Genomic DNA, 17068 nt, shown 5'->3' on the forward strand with positions numbered 1-17068 from the left:
ATTAATGCGTTACCTTCTCCTCTGTAGTGTGGTAGTGGACTTTGGGCATGGTGCCAAAGGTTGGCCTGAATTTGTACATGGCTGGAGTGGATGGGTGGGTCTTACCAGACAGGGAAGTCTCTACAATACACACAATATAAACCCTGTGTTAAAAAACTCCACATTAAAGCAACAACACATTATAGTATATAAGGACAAGAGATAAGAAGCTGTAGAGTTCTGCAAAACCACACAATCACAGTTTCTACACAACAAAACTAACAGGAATAGCCAGATGGGAAGAATCAGTTCTGCAACTAATATTTAACACATCTGAGTCCAGCAACAGCCAACTGCCCATCACTGAAAAACAACACTCTTCTTGAGTAAAATGCAAAACCCAAATGCATTTAAAGAAGGTGCTTTTAGCAGGCAGCCATGTCTCAGCGGGGATGCCTGAATCTTTTTGGAGAAACACGCAAAGAACACCTGTGTCCACAGGTTCAGAGTTCAGTAAAGTGCCTCGAAAGGCGAGGTGACGCTAGACTGGGCGCAGTGACCTGAAGTACCACCAGGCAGCAGTAGTGCTCTTTGGAAGAGCAGAAAGTTTCCAGTCCCTGACATAATGCACCATGACACTGGAGATCCGAGGAAGAAACCTGCCCTTAACACTACTATAAACCATTTCATACTGCTGAACGGAGGCTAAAATCCTTAGCTGTACCTCCACGGTAGGTTCGTCGTTTATACGGATGGTTTTCAAAAGGCATTTTTCAGTTGCCATTGTACCCCTCCCCTACCCGAAAAACGGTGGTGATTTACGTTGTAATGCTTCACCCTGGAATCGTACCACAAATCTGGTGCTGATTCACAGAGCAGAGCTTGCCTTCTCACCGCAAATCACGGCCGATTTTCTGGCCAGGCGTGAAAAAGGCCATCAACCTGCCGCTGGGAGGGACATTCATCAGGCTAATCTAGAGCCTGCTCCCAAACCAGGACACTAGTGATCTACAGAGGAAGTTCTGGGAATTGCTCTTTGGTGCAACCGTGACAAGAACAAGAACTTGGATTGATGATGACTGACAGGAGAAAGAGAGAGAGATGGAGTCAGGGCTGTTTCTGTGGTTCTTACCTTCACTGGAGGTCATCTGGCTTTTAAGCTGGTTGTACCTATCAGCTTTGGGTGGCAGCGGCGGCTGGGTATCCTTGTCATCTAAACCATCGAGGCTGCTTTTGGACTACACGAAAGACAGGAGACAAACACAAAGTGTCACAGAGGGTTTTCGGGGTGGCAAACCTGCACATGGCAACTAGTCTACGTTTAAATTTATACTTAGTAGTGGCTGTAAAATGAAAAAAAGAAATAACGGCAGAGTTGGATTAAGATTCTCAGATTAAGGGATGTAATGCTGGTAGCAGCTGACGCAGTCTTGAGCTGGAAGTCAGCTGTGCTTCTATTTAAGTCACCGTCTGCAGATTTCTTCCCTTTAAAAACTTGCATTATTAGGCCGAGATGGCACCAAACTTCAAATGACACGACTTTGTCATTTAGCAATCAATACAATTTTCTCCAGTACCTCTCAGCCAGCTCTTAAGAACTTAAGTTACAGGCAGAAAAGAAAATCCAAGTAATCAATCCTAGTTGCAGAAAGATCCCTGACTAAGCACAGAAACCAGGAAGTAATTACTCCACTGTAATAAAGCTAACTTTCCTCTTAATATTTTCCTTCCCAAACCATAGATGCGACAAACCATGGTTAACTAAAAACAAAACAAAACTTCAGCCAGACATGAAGAAGAGGGAGTTGCAATAAAATTAACTGCTCAGTCGAGGCCTACTTAAGAAAGCCGACTCAGATTTTCCAAAAGTTAACAACATAAGGAACAAAAACGTTCCAGAGTCTGGGGACAATCCAAGGGTGACTTCCCAGCCGGCTCTCGTTTCCATATCTCATCTGCCCCTTAAAGGCAAAAAGACAAGTTTCAGTCTGTTTAGTCTAACCTGTGGATCAAATCAAATATGAATTGCTCAATATAATATTTCATTCGTTTAGTCGTTCTGACGCACGTGTTTCACCCCAAATTTATCAGCAAGTGCGCAGCAGTCTAGATTTAAAGTGAACTGAGGTATCTGTGCCATCCTCTGCATAACCCCCTGTATTTTTGAATAATAATGAAATAATATGTTGACACAAGTCTTGTTAGTATTAAAGTAGCCATATTGTTATACAGTGTTATCAGTGTATGCATTCATAAGAAAAGATTTGTTGTGAGATTTCTTGTCAGTCTCTGTGTTATGGGCAGTAACTGGTGGAGGATAAGAGCTGGAAATGTATTTCTTGTCCTCTGTGGATTAATGCTAAATGGATTCTTTTCACTCCATACATTATTGATGAATACTAGGATCATCTTTAGTGCCTATAAAAGTTGTAGCGTGCACCATAGTGCTCACACAGCACTTCAAGGCTCCTAATGACAACCGAAGTTCAACATGACCGATTCAACATTAATGATACAGGCCTGGATAAATGCTAGTGCAACCTGATTCCAAAAAATGTGGGACGCCATTTAAAATGTAAATAAAAGCAGAATGCTACGATTTGCAAAAACTCATAAAGCCAATTTGCTTTCACAGAAAACATATCAGATGCTTAAACTGGGACATTTTACTGTATTACACCGAATTTGATGGCGGCAAACGTTCTCAAAAAAATAGGGAAGCTGGAAAAAGTGCTAGAAAAGTGGTTGGAACTAAAAAGAAGCAGCTAGAGGAACATTTGGTGTCTAATTTAGGTTTAGTAACATGACAGGGTGTAAAAAGAGCATCCTAAAGAGTTCCTCAGAAATGAAAATGGGCAGAGCTTCACTAAACTGCAACAACACTGTGTCTAAAACATGAAACCTTTGAAAACTTAGAAAAAAGGGCGATTGTGGCTCAAGAGTTGGGAGTTTGCCTTGTAATTGGAAGGTTGCCGGTTCGAGCCCTCGACAGTCTCAGTCGTTGTGTCCTTGGGCAAGACACTTCACCCGTTGCCTACTGGTGGTGGTCTGGCTACAATGTAGCTGCCATCACCAGTGTGTGAATGTGTGTGTGGATGGGTGGATGACTGAGTGTGTAAAGCGCTTTGGGGTCCTTAGGGACAAGTAAAAAGCGCTATACAAATGCAGGCCATTTACCATATTTAATTGCCTACAGTAAGTACTATAGATTCAGGAAATCTGGAGGAATCTGTGTGCAAGGGACAAGATGCAAATACAGATTTGAAGCTCTATCAAAGAAGCAGAGAAGAAGCTGTATGCAAACATGATTCAGAAACTCTTCTGTCTTCTCTGGGCCATGCTCGTTTTAAATACCTCCATACAATCAGCGCCCAGTTCAAAAGCCTGCATCTCTTATTGTAAGGAGGTGGACCCGTGCCTATATAACTGCCAGCTTGCACATCTGGAAACACACCATCAATGTTGAAAGTCAGGTTTTAGAGGACATGTGCTCCCACCCACACGATGTCTTTCCATATTTCACCAGTACAACGATAAATCTGCATCTATTACATCAAAGTGGTTTCACAGCAGTAGAGTACAGGGGGCTGAACTCTCCCGACTGCAGTCCCGACCTTTCATCAATTTGATGCATCATGAAACAAAAAATATGACTCAGAAAACCCAGAATTTTTGAGCAGCTAGAATCGTCTATATGACAAATATGGGACGACATTCCTGTCCCAAAAGTGCATCAGTTGGTCTCCTCAGTTCCCAGACGAAGAAGAGGGGATTCTACACAGCAGTAAACATGGGACTTTCCCAACATGTTGCTGACATCAAATGTGGAACACGTTTTCTATTGCAGGTTTGTGAGATTTGCAAATCAGTTGCAGACATGCTTACTTTTACATTTAGTCAGACTCACCACATCCTTTTGAACTCAAATAATTTTCCCCATTTGAGTCGTCCGTCTTTAAGGTGTTAAATAATATTCTAAAGCTCTGCTTTATCGCACTAATGTGTCCTCTGTAGTGGAAAAAGGACTGTGTCGAGCCACAAACGATAGAGGAACAAGGGAAAGCTCCCTAGTAAGTGCAAGCTAGTCACCTTGGAGCTGATGATGGTGCTATGAATACCGTTGTCGGTGACTTTGATGGTGATTTGCCTTTCTGAGAGATCTGGTCTGATGAACGGGGGCTGAACTTTGACGTGTGGCTTCTTCCTGGGGTCCAGCATGTACCTTCATGAAAAATTTACAGCACATTAACAAACAGGTTATTTACAGTCATCTACTGAAAGTTATACTTCATTATCAATGCACGTCAGCCTCTCTGTCATGCACTGACACGCCGGTATCCCAACTGACTTGCTGCATGCTTTACAAAAGACATTTCACACACAGATGCGCACGTTTAGCTGGCTTTTCAGGGCCGTCGCTGCAGAAACTTGAGGAAAAAAAAAAACTGTTCCATGTTTTCTGAGCAGTCGTGACATATTCAAGCAATCAACGCCTTTATAAAAACAGGAAACATAATGATTCTGCTGTCAGACTCACTCCCAGTCAGGTTCGATGTTATATGAGTCACTGATTCAGTAAATTAAAGCGGATCCCATCAGGCCTGTGCAACAGCTAAACAGCAACCACACAACATTTCACCCCCACCTGTTGTTGTCTCTCTGCAGTCACACTGTTGAATTTTATGGGATGGGGCTCATCCCAATAGGGTGTAATGGGGCGGGTTTTAGTGATGCTCTGTGTGCATGTGAGCAAAAAGCAGGTTGGCTAGCTCCGCGCCGTTTCCCATTAACTGTTGTTTCTACAGAGTGAGCCAATTCCCTCAGCCATCTGCCTTCCCCCCCCCCCCAGGGTTGCTGGCTGCTTTCAGGCAGAACACCTCTGTAGCTACCTCAGAGCATGTGCTTGTGTTACCACTGCAGTGATGTGCTGGTACAGCATGGATTTCATGGCACATGAGTAAGCTGTGGTATACATATGCACGTGTATTGCCTTGATGTACTGCATGTAACAGGAAGACAAGACAGTTTCTACAATGTATTAGCTACCCATACTATGGACACACGCAGCATAGTAAAGCATCTTACCTGGGTGCTAGGGGACTACATAAAACGTACTCCACGTTGCCACAGCAACCCTTGGTGAAAGGATTTACTCCTCCACGAAACTTGCCCGTCACCTGCAGAACAAAATGCTGGTTTACAGCTGGAAGCAAAGTAAACACAAGGCCATGGCCAACATACAGAGAGTGGACACACACACACACACACACACACACTTGCCTTTTTATCTTAGTGAAGACATCTAATTGACTTAATGCTTTCCCTAGCCGCTTACCCTAATCCTAACCATCAAAAGTGAATGCCTAACCATAACCATAACCTGTAACCTTGACACTAAAACCACATTTTGAGCATCAAAAAGATCTTCAAACTTGTGGGGCCAAGAATTTGGGCCCCGTAAAAGACTGTTGGTCCCCACAAGCAGAGGTGCGACCAAGTCATTGTTTTGCAAGTCTCAAGTAAGTCTCAAGTCTTTATCCTCAAGTCTCAAGTCAAGTCTCAAGTAATGTCAGGCAAGTCAGAGTCGAGTCTCAAGTCATTGGTGTAAAAGTCCAAGTCAAGTCACAAGTCTTAGAACATTTTTTCAAGTCAAGTCTAAAGTCATAAAATTAATGACTCGAGTCTGACTCGAGTCCAAGTCATGTGACTCGAGTCCACACCTCTGCCCACAAGTATAGTAACAGTTGAATTTTTGGTCCTCACAAGGATGTATAAGTGTGAACACACACACCCAAAATGCATTCACAAGGCGTCTTGCATGGGAATATCTGTGCTGTTCAGTGTTGTGTGTGATATTCCCTTAAGTGTGTCTGTGCTTATTGCCTTTAACGTGCTCAACTAGTTTCTAATTTCTTCTTGTTCTACGTGGAGCTGTTACACCAATAAACAGTAACAATACTAATTGTTTGATTAATAAATGCACGTTCCTTTTCAGCAACATCTCCTCACCTGTTCGTTGGTTGTTCGACCTCGAGCTACGAGCACCATGTGAAAACCTGTGAGTCCCATGACTGGAATAAAGAAAAGACCCGCTATGCACATCACTACCAAACTGAGCACAAAGGTCAAGGTCATAATAATGTAAGGTCACAGTGCGAGTCATATATGCACGATACAAGGAAGCAAGTTTACAAGAAATAATAAAGAATCTAAAGCTAATAACACAAAATGATTTTTGTAGGATTTACAAACGTGTAAGGATACGTGACAGTGGTGTGCAGCGCTCCCAGCGTTTCTCTGTGATCAAGGACAAAGATGAGGCCAAAACAGAACACTCCCACCATGTGAGCGCTCAGCGACAGCAGGAAGAGGAAGAAGTAGCGGTAGTTTCTCCGTCCAATGCAGTTGTTCACCCAGGGGCAGTGATGGTCAAAGTCCTGAGAAAGGGAGGGAGTTTTCTATTTAGAAATTTTGAGAAACCAATCAGAAGAACTCTTTAAGGTTTTAAGAAGGAAAAAAAAAACCCCCACACAATGTAAGTAAGTCATGATGGTACAGTTGGTTCAGAGAGAGGGGGGGGGGGGGGGGGTTCAAATGCTAAAACTCTGCTTATTTTTGAGGCATATGAACATAAATTATAAATAAAAGATAGACGTGGTCACCATCACCTTTGTTTGTGCCTTAGCAACCAGTTGAGCGTGTTTGCTGTGGCCGGCATGTGACCGAGAAATCAAGGACACTGCACGTAGAGACAGCTTCACGGTCTATTTTACTGTAACTGGGACTATAATTTACTAAATTACCATCATGCTCTGTTATAAAAAAGACTTGATAGAAGGGACTGAGAACATAAAGTTTTTAGGAAAACATTTTCTGACTGAGGACCTTTTTTTTCTCCACAGTCAGAATTCTTTTTGGAACCTGGAGGCCAGAAAAAGAAATAAATAAAAATGCAGGTTTTAAAGCACCTAATCATCAGGTACAGTCCAGCTCATACATACAGCTCGAACTCTGGCATTCGTTCTTCTTCTCCTTGTTCTGCACTGCTTGGGAATTGGAAACTAGTTTTATGACTCCTGTTGTTTCAGTAAACAGTAACTCCGAATCACACTGCGCCTTAAATAAATGCCTTGTACTGCCTATTGCATGTGTGGTTTCCCGGTAGTCCTAAATCTTACTGAGACATAAATTCATCTACATCCCTGTAAAACTGTTCATTAATTTCATTGTTTTGATCATCAACATTCGACCCCTTTTTCCAGTTTCTAGAACACATGCAGGAATACAAGCTGCTTAATTCTGCATCTTGTGTATTAATATCTGATGTCCCTGTGTATTTTTATGCCTCTGTGTGTGTACCAATGTGTAGTCTTACAGTATTTTACTGTTGAAGCTGCCAAAAGCTTATATTTATTCCAGTAATTATAATCTTTAATGATGACATTTTTCTTGCCAGAAACACAGATAATAAGAAATGCTGTTTCCCCGCTTTAATCCTTGGCAGGAAGTCTAAATATATGCAAAAAAGAAAAAAATCTGCATTATTTTTCATATCAAATATGCCTGAACATGCCAACTGGACAGATTCTTGATAAAATACTTATATGTTACTCTGACCTTGATGCATATTTAGATTTCATATGCAGTGAACCCACACACACACACTCTCTCTGTTTGCACTCATGCTTCTGTATTCACACACACACCTCCACACAGTTGTCACAGACGCTGCAGTGCGAGCAGCGAGGCGGCCTGTAGAAGTGACAGGTGGCGCACCACTTCATCCGGACCTGAATGCCCTTGATCTCCACGTTCTTGTAGAGCGGTGCCCGGAAATCATCCTCCTTATCCTCGTCCTCGTCCGCTGTGGGTGAGAAGAAGACATTGCAAACAAACCCAGAAAGAGACACGTGGTTGTGCTTTATGATTCCATTTGACAGGGACACGAGGGAAGCGCCTCAAACGAAGCCCACCCTGCTGTTAGATGTCTGCAGAGAGCAAACCCGTGACCTATTCGGTGTGCTTTGAGCTGATCAACTGTGTGACTTGTGTAGAGCAAGAGACTGCCTGGCTTTATTCGCACAAGTTTATACATTCTTAAAATGGATTTGTTTTTATGGGAGTTAGACCTCAAACCCTGGCAGAATTATCGGTTTGCTTTATCTGACATAAAAAGATAATTAAACCCGTACTTTGCAAACTGCAGTATGAGCTTTCCCAGTGTCCGACTCTGCTGTTGGATGAACTGCAACTGTTAGCCACAAGCAGAAATGCAATGCCATACGCAAAGTATTCCTTATTGTCTCTGCAGAGAGAAAAACGGAACAACTCCTGCAGCTGAGAGCTTTTTTGTTTTGTTTTTACTGTGGAGCTGTACCAAAGCAACATGCCTTTCATCTGATCAAAGGAGCACATTTGATCGATTTGCATGAAACTCCAACTTCAGAAAATAATTTCACAGTACAGCAATAACTGACCCGGGTAGGTGAGTACACGCATGCAGAAGGAAACCAAGCAAGATAGCAGCAAAGGTAGAGCACAGAAATAAACAGTTCCATAGCGGGAGATTGCTCTGCTATTATGGCTCTCAAGTCGATTCAAATAGATTTTGAAGCCAAGCCGCCTGCCAAACCAGCAAACACAAACAGCAGTTAGGCTCGCATCTCCTCTGACAGATTCTTTCCTCCAAATGCTCCATCCGAGCTTGTTCGGTAACAAAGCATTGGCCTGTTTCGTACAATCTACACCGCCTTTGTCAAACTCAATTCTATTTTTGCATGAAACTCAGGAAACAAATGAAGTATGACCTAAAATATACAGTTTGTTTTTATTTTTAGCACTAAAGACTAAGGTACCTACATCCAGTCGCATCCACAGCGACCGGCCATCAGCCACAATATTAAAGTCACTGACAGATGAAGTGGATGGTACCTATCATCTCAGTCTTCTGTTAGGAAACATTGGGTTCTAGCATTGACCCACTTAAGCATTGCTGTAGACTAAATACAAACTCCTCTCCTTAATATAACAACGCACCCCAGTGGCAGCCACCTTCCCCTGACACTCCGAAACATTTTAGGATTGTTCTCGAGAAATGCAACAAAGAGCAGAAGGTGATTTCCCACATCCCTGTCCTATTGAGCATCCTCGAAAGCCTGATCCACAGATGCCACGACCCTCAACCCACATGGTCCAAAACATCCACTGGCAATGCTGAGTACCAGCCACACACAGCAGAACCCCCTAAAATTCTGTGTCTGGGCTTCAATATGTATGAACTGTTTAAGGAGTTTTATTATTTGCAGCTGATTGTGTGTGTATGTACTTACAGTGTGATTCTTTATCATTGTTTTATGTTAACTGCGTGATGTTCAGATACATTTCATTAGCTCTGAATGCTTGTTCTTGAAAGACTGCCAGTGTGAAGGCCACGTAGAACATCATTCATGTTCTAGGTTGTAATGCTCAATTTGTTCTTGAATTGTGAGTCACTTTTTTCCCCAGCGCATCGTCACCGTCAGCATATGTTTTTGTCAGATGTTCATCCTTCACAAACGGGTGAACTGTGCATATTTACAGGACATGAAGCTGGCAAATTAAACACAGTGAAGGAGAAACATTTTACTATTGTGGTCAGTGATGATTGGCTGTTAGTGGGCATGAAATTATCTTTGCTCTTTGAGTGAAAAAACGAACACTTGAAACACATGCCATTTCCTATGGTGACATAGAGGTAGCCTACATGGACAAAAATGTTGGGTCACACCTCTTAATCTCTGAATTCAGGTGTTTTCATTGCAAAGTAGAAGTGTTAAAGAACCACAGCAACTCAGCCAAGAAGTGACAGAACATATAAAGTTGCAGAGCGGGCTCAAAGAGTGCTGAGGCTTATAATCCAGAAAAGTCTCAGCACTCTGTTGTCGCAATTACTGCAGACTTCCAAACTTCCTCCGGCATCAACAACAACACAAAAACTGTGCATCGAGGTGTTGTGTTTCCATGGCCAACCAGCTCCTGTAGGTGTAAAACATAGGTGGCCTAGTACTTCAATTCAATTCAATAAAATTGCATTCAATCCATGTAACACCAAATTACAATAATAGTCGCGTCAAAGAGAAAGCCCCAAGAGTCAAGCGACACCCTATGAGCAAGTACTTGGTGACAGTGGGAAGGAAAACTCCCTTTAAACAGGAACAAACTACAACATTAGCATTTTTATTGAAGTTTCAGTTTCTTTCTAATTGTCTTCAGAAAAATGAACTTAATAACTGCACAGCCTCATTAGCCCCAGTCATCTTTTTTGTGCATCACCTCAATTAGTGGCTTCCTCAAAAAAAGGGGGAAATTGCAAGTGCTGTCCATGACCTCAATCTGCACTTTACTTTTACAGTCTTGATGACACATATATTATAATTTGGCTGACAAATATAACATCAAGTGCCTAGAAAAACTCATCTGCCACCAGTCTATAAAACACAAGACAGCTGCTATAGAATCAGAATCAGAATCAGAATACTTTATTCATCCCGAGGGAAATTAGGGGTTACAGCAGGCAGCACGCTAATGGCGCATGCGCACTCACAAAGGAACCTTCTGACCAACTTTACACAAACATCACATTGGACATGTCAGAAGGTAGGCTGATAGGAAAAAACAACGAAAATACACTACATGAGGTAAGAGGAGGAGAAAAAAAACTCCACTCAGACTGAGCTCCTGGTGGGAGAAGGCTACAGTCATGGCCTGGGGAGGCGGCTAACTGGCACTATACACAACCTACTAATCATTTCCCCTTTATGAGCAGAAAAGACTCTCTAAAGCAAGGTCCTTATCATCAAGAAGCAAATTAAACATGTCCAGGGATGGGTGAATTATCAGTACCCACTATGGCTGAGACTCAGGAGTCTGCCTGCATCAGGAGCAGAGGTCAGTGCAGCTTGTTTGACAGGCTGAACAGCTGAAAGATACTTAATACACCGTGCAATATGAAGGCTCGTATAACCTCCAGCAGTGCCCTGCATGTGAAGCTGGTAGACTGTAAGAGGCAGATAATAGGGTAATGAAACGCTGTAGGGTGGTTCTCTGATAAATGTGGTGCTATAAAAAAAAAGAAAAGAAATAAAGAGCACCTTCTAAATGGGGACTCAGCAGAGTTTACCCATTACTTACATGTAGCACTTACATTTATGTGCACATGCTTTATGACAGACACTAATGTTTTAGATGGCAGATAAATACTGTAATAAGATTTTGCTTAGAAAGTTTACAGTTCAGACTGTGATCAAAACATTTTCAAAGCTCCTCGCGTCGGTACAAACCTCTGGGGTAAACGCCAGGGTCCATGAAGGTTGCCATACTGAAGTTGGCCAAGACGAAGAGGAAGACCAGTCCATTGTAGAGAGGCACAGCGGGCGAGATCACTTTAGTCAACCAGGGGCACCTAGAGACACACATCAAGACAAAGACAATCAGGATCCTTCCTGTGTGTTGAGCAGCACATCGTAACAAACATTTAAACAGCGCTGCATTTTCATCAACCGTGCGTTTCCCCTTCTTGTCTTTACCATAACCGCGTAAAAAGTGACAGCAAAGGTAAAAGTGTTACAAGAAAACAGACTTTCCCATGAATGAGCCTCTATTGAGTAACGATGCAGGGCAGTGTCTAACAAAATGTCTATTTAACACGAGTACATAAAAGCCCGATGAGGAGGATTTGAGGTCTTTGAACTCAATTTGTATCTTTCTGTTTGGAAGTAATTCTTCACTGGAAAAGAACTATTGTTGATTTCTTACTATGCGGCTCCACTCAGTGCACCACTTTACACTTACATAAGTTGGGCTGTAGTGAGTCACTAAAGTCCAAGTACAGCTTTTTCCTGCATCAGCTTTTTGTGCCCAAACAATCAAAGCTGACAAAAACCCAAACTGGTTGAAATCTTCTAAAATCTTTGAAACTCCTGCCTTTAATAGTAGCTACTGTTCAATTAAAATAATTGAGTTTTTGGCACAACAGCTGATGTCTTACTCATCCACAATGAACTTTAAACTTGATGTAGTCTGCACTGGGATCTGCTAGCCAATAAATGCATCAGCTAGAAATACTCCAGCCTCAACACTCACACCCAAAAGCCATCACTAGCGTGGCTAAAAATATTCTCACCAAACCTCGATGAGCAACATTTTGCATCAAACCGACCTTCCCCACCGCCTGCAAATTATAGCTCAATAAGGGCTGTGACACATTCAAGTGTGGAGACACCTGAGTAAGACTCACAGCTCTGCTCAGTCACCTGCACTTAAATGTCAAGACACTGTTTGCTTCCTACGGTGTCACGATTCAAGCCGACTGCCTCTCTGGAGGTGAAACGCCATCGGAATGGAGATGTGTGAACACCTACAGCTGGACATACCACAGAGACCCTGCAGGTCAGAAACTCACAGAGGATTCATGAATTAATGAAATATCTCACAGGGTTGGGGTGTGGGGTGTGGGGCTGGGGGTTCAAAGAGAGACTCTCACTCTAAGTGATGACTAATACACTCACGGCCGGCTGGCACACAACTCAGATACAAACACTTGAATCTCCAAACATGCCTCCCCAGCTCATTGTGACGTCAAAAGCTCCTTCCTGTACTCGTGCCCCGAGATCAGCTTCAATCCATTTATCTCCTTTCCTGCTCTGCCAGTCTGCTGTTGCTTTGCTGAATTATTCAGAGCCATGGCTCTACAAAAGACCGAGAACAGAGAAGCGCTAACAGGGACGAGATGGCCTTTCACACATGCAGTCCTCTTCAGCTTTGTTAGACCTAGTATTGGGTTGATCCGCCCTCACTGTTGCATCATATCACTGCTAACTCTAGTCTATAACTAGATGACTAGTTGAAGTTTTCAAAATGGCCACAAAAATATTCATAATATATTACATCCTAAAAGAGCTGCCACCTAAGTTAACTTTATCCATGTAAAATCGGAAACAGGTGGAGCGATTTATTGCGACATGGAAATACAGGATATAAGGCAAAGTCTTACAAGGGACAGATTTTTGTTCCTGCTTATTCTCTGAAAACACACATTGCACATATCTTCCTTTACAAGACAATAACATCAAAGTACATCTCAGCAGAACTGGCATTCACTCAGCACACTGCAGTGAGTGCTATGCTGTGTCAACAAGTGCTTAAAAAAATTGATCAAAGAAGAGAAACGGGACGCAGCCCCACAGTCTCCCGAAATCCCAATTTACTTGCCTGTCAAGGGATCATGTATTTTTGCGCAGTGTGTGATACAGTGGAGTCAGATAGGAGGTGGGGGGTGGTGGGGTGGAGTGCAGCTGACAGCAACCATTTTGGGAACCTGGGAGCTGACAGCGTGGGAGGAAAATGTGACTGAAAGAAAGTCTAATTAAGCACACAGACATTGGTTAATTGTGTAGGAGGAACAAATAACAACAGAGTGCTTATCAGCCCTGCGTGGTAAGCAGTGTTCACGCTAAGTGTCGCCATGACACTTCAACTGAGGCAAATAAATACAGAAATAAAAATGTCCACAAAAAATAGCTTGGATAATTTGTTAAGCTGAAAGGGCTTTTTCTGCCAAAAGGGCAGTAAAGTAATGAGTTTGCTTCCATCGAGGCCTAAAGTCCAAAAAGTCCAGGAATCTTTTTGATGATTAAAACTACTGCAAACAGGAGCTGGAGAGCGTCCAGGCCGATCGGCATCTAAAACAGCAGCTTGCATGCGGCCGAATACCTCACAGACACTGAGGTGCAGAGTCAACGTCTATACCAGGGAGTAGAAATTAAAATCATATTTCGTCTCGTGACTGAGATGAGGATGAAAAGGGAGATAAAAGCACAGGATTGGGAAGAAATAGCCCACAGCTCGCTCCCATGCTGGCAGAGCAGCTTGCGGTCTCCTCACTAACCTTAGCCAGATCAATGAGCGCTTTCACAGCAAACATCTTCTAAATCACTTCTACTACTACCACTACAGGTCCCATCCATGCATGCCTACTTAAATGTAAATCCACCCGTCATTCCTCGGGTTACACATGTGATTTTCCTGCTGAACAGCAAAGGAAGAAAGTCTGTAGGAGGCAGACTGCGAGCTAAGAGCGCACCTTCCCCTCTGCCGTCATACATTTGCATTGTTAAAGTGCAAATGAGCTCTTTAAACATGACTCACATGTTTGGTGAACGATTATGCAAACGGCCTTGGGGTGGTCAGAACTACTTGGTGATTTAATGGATCCATACTGAGACGTGAGCAAAAACAATTAGAAGTGTAGAGCTGTTGTTTTCTAAACCAGAAATAATTACACGACACGAATTACAGCGCAGCGCCACGCCGCTGCATTAGCTGTCAAAACTCATCCTCGCTGTTGTCTGGATTCACATACACTGTAATTCAATCCAGCTGAATTCAGTGTAGTATAGTTAACAGTTTAACAGGAAAAAACGAGGAATATTTGGAGCATTTTCCAGACTTCAAAATCCCGATTTTATCATTGTGAAATCACTGGACAAAAATCACATGTATGCAAAGCTCAGCGACAACTGCTGAGTTGTTCATTTGATCTATATTTGCATTAAAAAGAGAGAAAAAAGGAGACAGAATGAGAGCTGTGCAGCTCATCTGCATGTGCTGCTGCTGCCCTCTGAACAGAGCAGAGGCCCCCATGTCTGCCGACTCATCATTACTTGATATGTGCTTTTGACAAAATTATGTCACTATGGGATCTGCAAACAACAGGACAGCTTGAGAGTTCGTGGAGCTGGATTTGCTCACAGAGGGAGAAAGTAAAGACACAAACGTTGGGATGGTTTTATGGAAGAAAGTCGTGAAACCCAAAATGAAACTATTTTAATAGATACACATCATTTGACAATAACAACAGAGTATCTGATATCTATTGGTGGGAAACAGCAATGGTGATGATAACTCAGCAGTCTTTAAAAGAAAAAAAGTAAAAGGGGAGAAAAACAAATCGTGTCTTAAGAAAACCACAGGCTTGAGTCTGTTGATTCAACACAAGCTCAGTGAAACACTTTTAGAGGTAAACCCCTAAAATCCAGAAAACCTCAGAGGGGAGGAAAAGCCACTGCAGTCTTTGTCAAGTAATTATGTGTTTGATGAGGAATTTGATGATTTTTAAGATGGCTCAACTGGTCCATTAGTCACAGCTGAAGCTTGAAACAGTGCTGTGACAATCAATCACCTACCATGACAAGCATCTATATGGTCTCCACTACATATCCTAAGGCTATTTGACTACTCGGATCTATCTGTCCCTCATTTTCCTTCTTTTGGATCACAGCAGAAAAAAAAAAAAAACAGCCTTCCCTTTGAAGTTGCTGTAATCTGCTCTTTTAGTAGCACTGGGAGAAATGGAGGGCAGAGTCTGAACAACCATCAAAGAGAAAGCTGACTGAATCCAGAGAGCTTTGGGGACTGATACTGAGAGGTGGCACTTTTCTTTGTCCAACATGGACATTTTTAAGACGCGGTCGTCTGTGTGAATGTGAATAAGACGGATTAATATGCAGAGTACGTCTGTGATTCATTCACAGTAATGCTCGATGAACTATACGTGTAAAACCTGACAGAAACGGACTTTTGATATTTCAGGCTGTCAAAATGTTATAAGTGATAGATGTTCACTACATGAACAATAAAATACTTTCCTGTCACCTTTTATCTGGATCTCAGAGCCATCATGAACAGTGAGTCCTCGCTGGAATTACACCCATAACGGTAGAAGACGCTGCTGGGCCAAAAGGAACACTTACAGTAATGTATTCAGCTCCTGCTGAGAACACCAACCCATTGATTAGTTCATTAAGTCTCAACCCAGTGGGACACACGAGGGAGGGTGTTCTTGTACTGACTGCCTACTGAGACCCAGTGATCCGAAATCCATTGTAAGGCTGGTATCATTTCACCCCCTAGGAAGGAAATTTTCATTAGGACTTAAAAAGAAAGAGAGGCAGTGTGAGAGAACTGTAGTCATGAAGGAAATTAGTGTGAGAGCTTGATCTCAGTTGTTACATACATGCCATCTACAATCATCTCCCAGGACCTCAGTTCCCACAGTCCATCACAGAATCCCACCTGCCAAACCAGTGCCGGTTCCTTCCTCCTCTGCAGTTTCTGTCAGACTAATTTTACTCCTCATAGGTTTCGTGAACAGCACCATAAGTCGCTTCTAACTCCCTTAGGAGCTGCCAGTCACCAACACAAACACATCCCTGAAGCTTTGTATTCACACACAGCGGCAGCGAGCCTGTTGTCAGTGGAAACAGAGGTGTGTTCACTGCAGATGTTAAGCAGAACGGTTTGAGAACTCACAGACCGAGCGGGTATCGTAAATTAAACTTCCTCTAACCCCAAGTTATTCCCTCCTTGCCTACAAACTGCAGAGCAGCCCGGCTGGCGCTCAGCCTCGCATTCAGAGTATGTAGTTAAATTAGGTCTAGTCATTGCTTTTAGCGTGACATGTCAGAAAAATTGTGAGTAGTGACCACTGCAAGCTTGCAGAGGCCAAAGTGAAATCTTTGCATTGCTTTTTTGTCTGACCAGTTGGTCTCCATTCAGAATTAACAACCGATCCTTTTGTACAAGGGGAAAAAAACATAACCGGATTTATAAATATGATTTTTAAACTGTCCTCCCTCCGTGTGTTTGTGAGCTGGAGGCTTACTGCTCCTTGATTGGCTTCCCCACAAACTCTGTAAGCAGATCTGAGTCTTAACCGAGACTTAAAGTGAGCACAGTCAAACAACAAACATGTGGTCTTCAATAGCGGACTTTAAAAAATTCAATTTAAAAAATAGCCGTCTGTGTTTGATTTTATTTATGCTCATAAGGCATATAGAGTTTAGCAAATTAATACCAATACTAAAGACTAAAAAACCCACTTCACTTGTGTTTGCTTCTCTGGAGCCTCGCGGAAAGGTCGCCTTCGCTCTGAGCCTAGAGAGCAGAGGTGGAAGCCGAGCAGCCGCGGGGTACACTGTTTGCCATCTGCATGCTCGGAGCCCAGCGTGCATTTTCATGGCTGCACAAAGGCTTCGTTTGAAATCAAGTTAAA

The 17068-nt window shown here is 42.7% G+C and overlaps 1 protein-coding gene across 1 annotated transcript in view; it reads right to left on the reverse strand.

The window, feature by feature from the left end:
• The window catches only part of zdhhc8b (zDHHC palmitoyltransferase 8b), a 58969-nt gene that overhangs the window by 2319 nt on the left and 39582 nt on the right, over positions 1-17068 (reverse strand). Inside the window, exons 2-9 of the mRNA XM_085424361.1 lie at positions 11298-11419; positions 7686-7843; positions 6244-6416; positions 5989-6091; positions 5065-5156; positions 4069-4201; positions 1112-1217; positions 14-120 (exon numbers count right to left, since the gene is read on the reverse strand). Coding sequence (XP_085280487.1) covers positions 14-120; positions 1112-1217; positions 4069-4201; positions 5065-5156; positions 5989-6091; positions 6244-6416; positions 7686-7843; positions 11298-11419 — 994 coding nt within the window. The remainder of the gene's footprint in view (positions 1-13; positions 121-1111; positions 1218-4068; positions 4202-5064; positions 5157-5988; positions 6092-6243; positions 6417-7685; positions 7844-11297; positions 11420-17068) is intronic.

This window comes from Rhamphochromis longiceps, linkage group LG12, assembly GCF_057381845.1.
Source record: "Rhamphochromis longiceps isolate RC_006_pf linkage group LG12, R_longiceps_female_GT1.1, whole genome shotgun sequence".
Lineage (NCBI taxonomy): Eukaryota > Metazoa > Chordata > Actinopteri > Cichliformes > Cichlidae > Rhamphochromis > Rhamphochromis longiceps.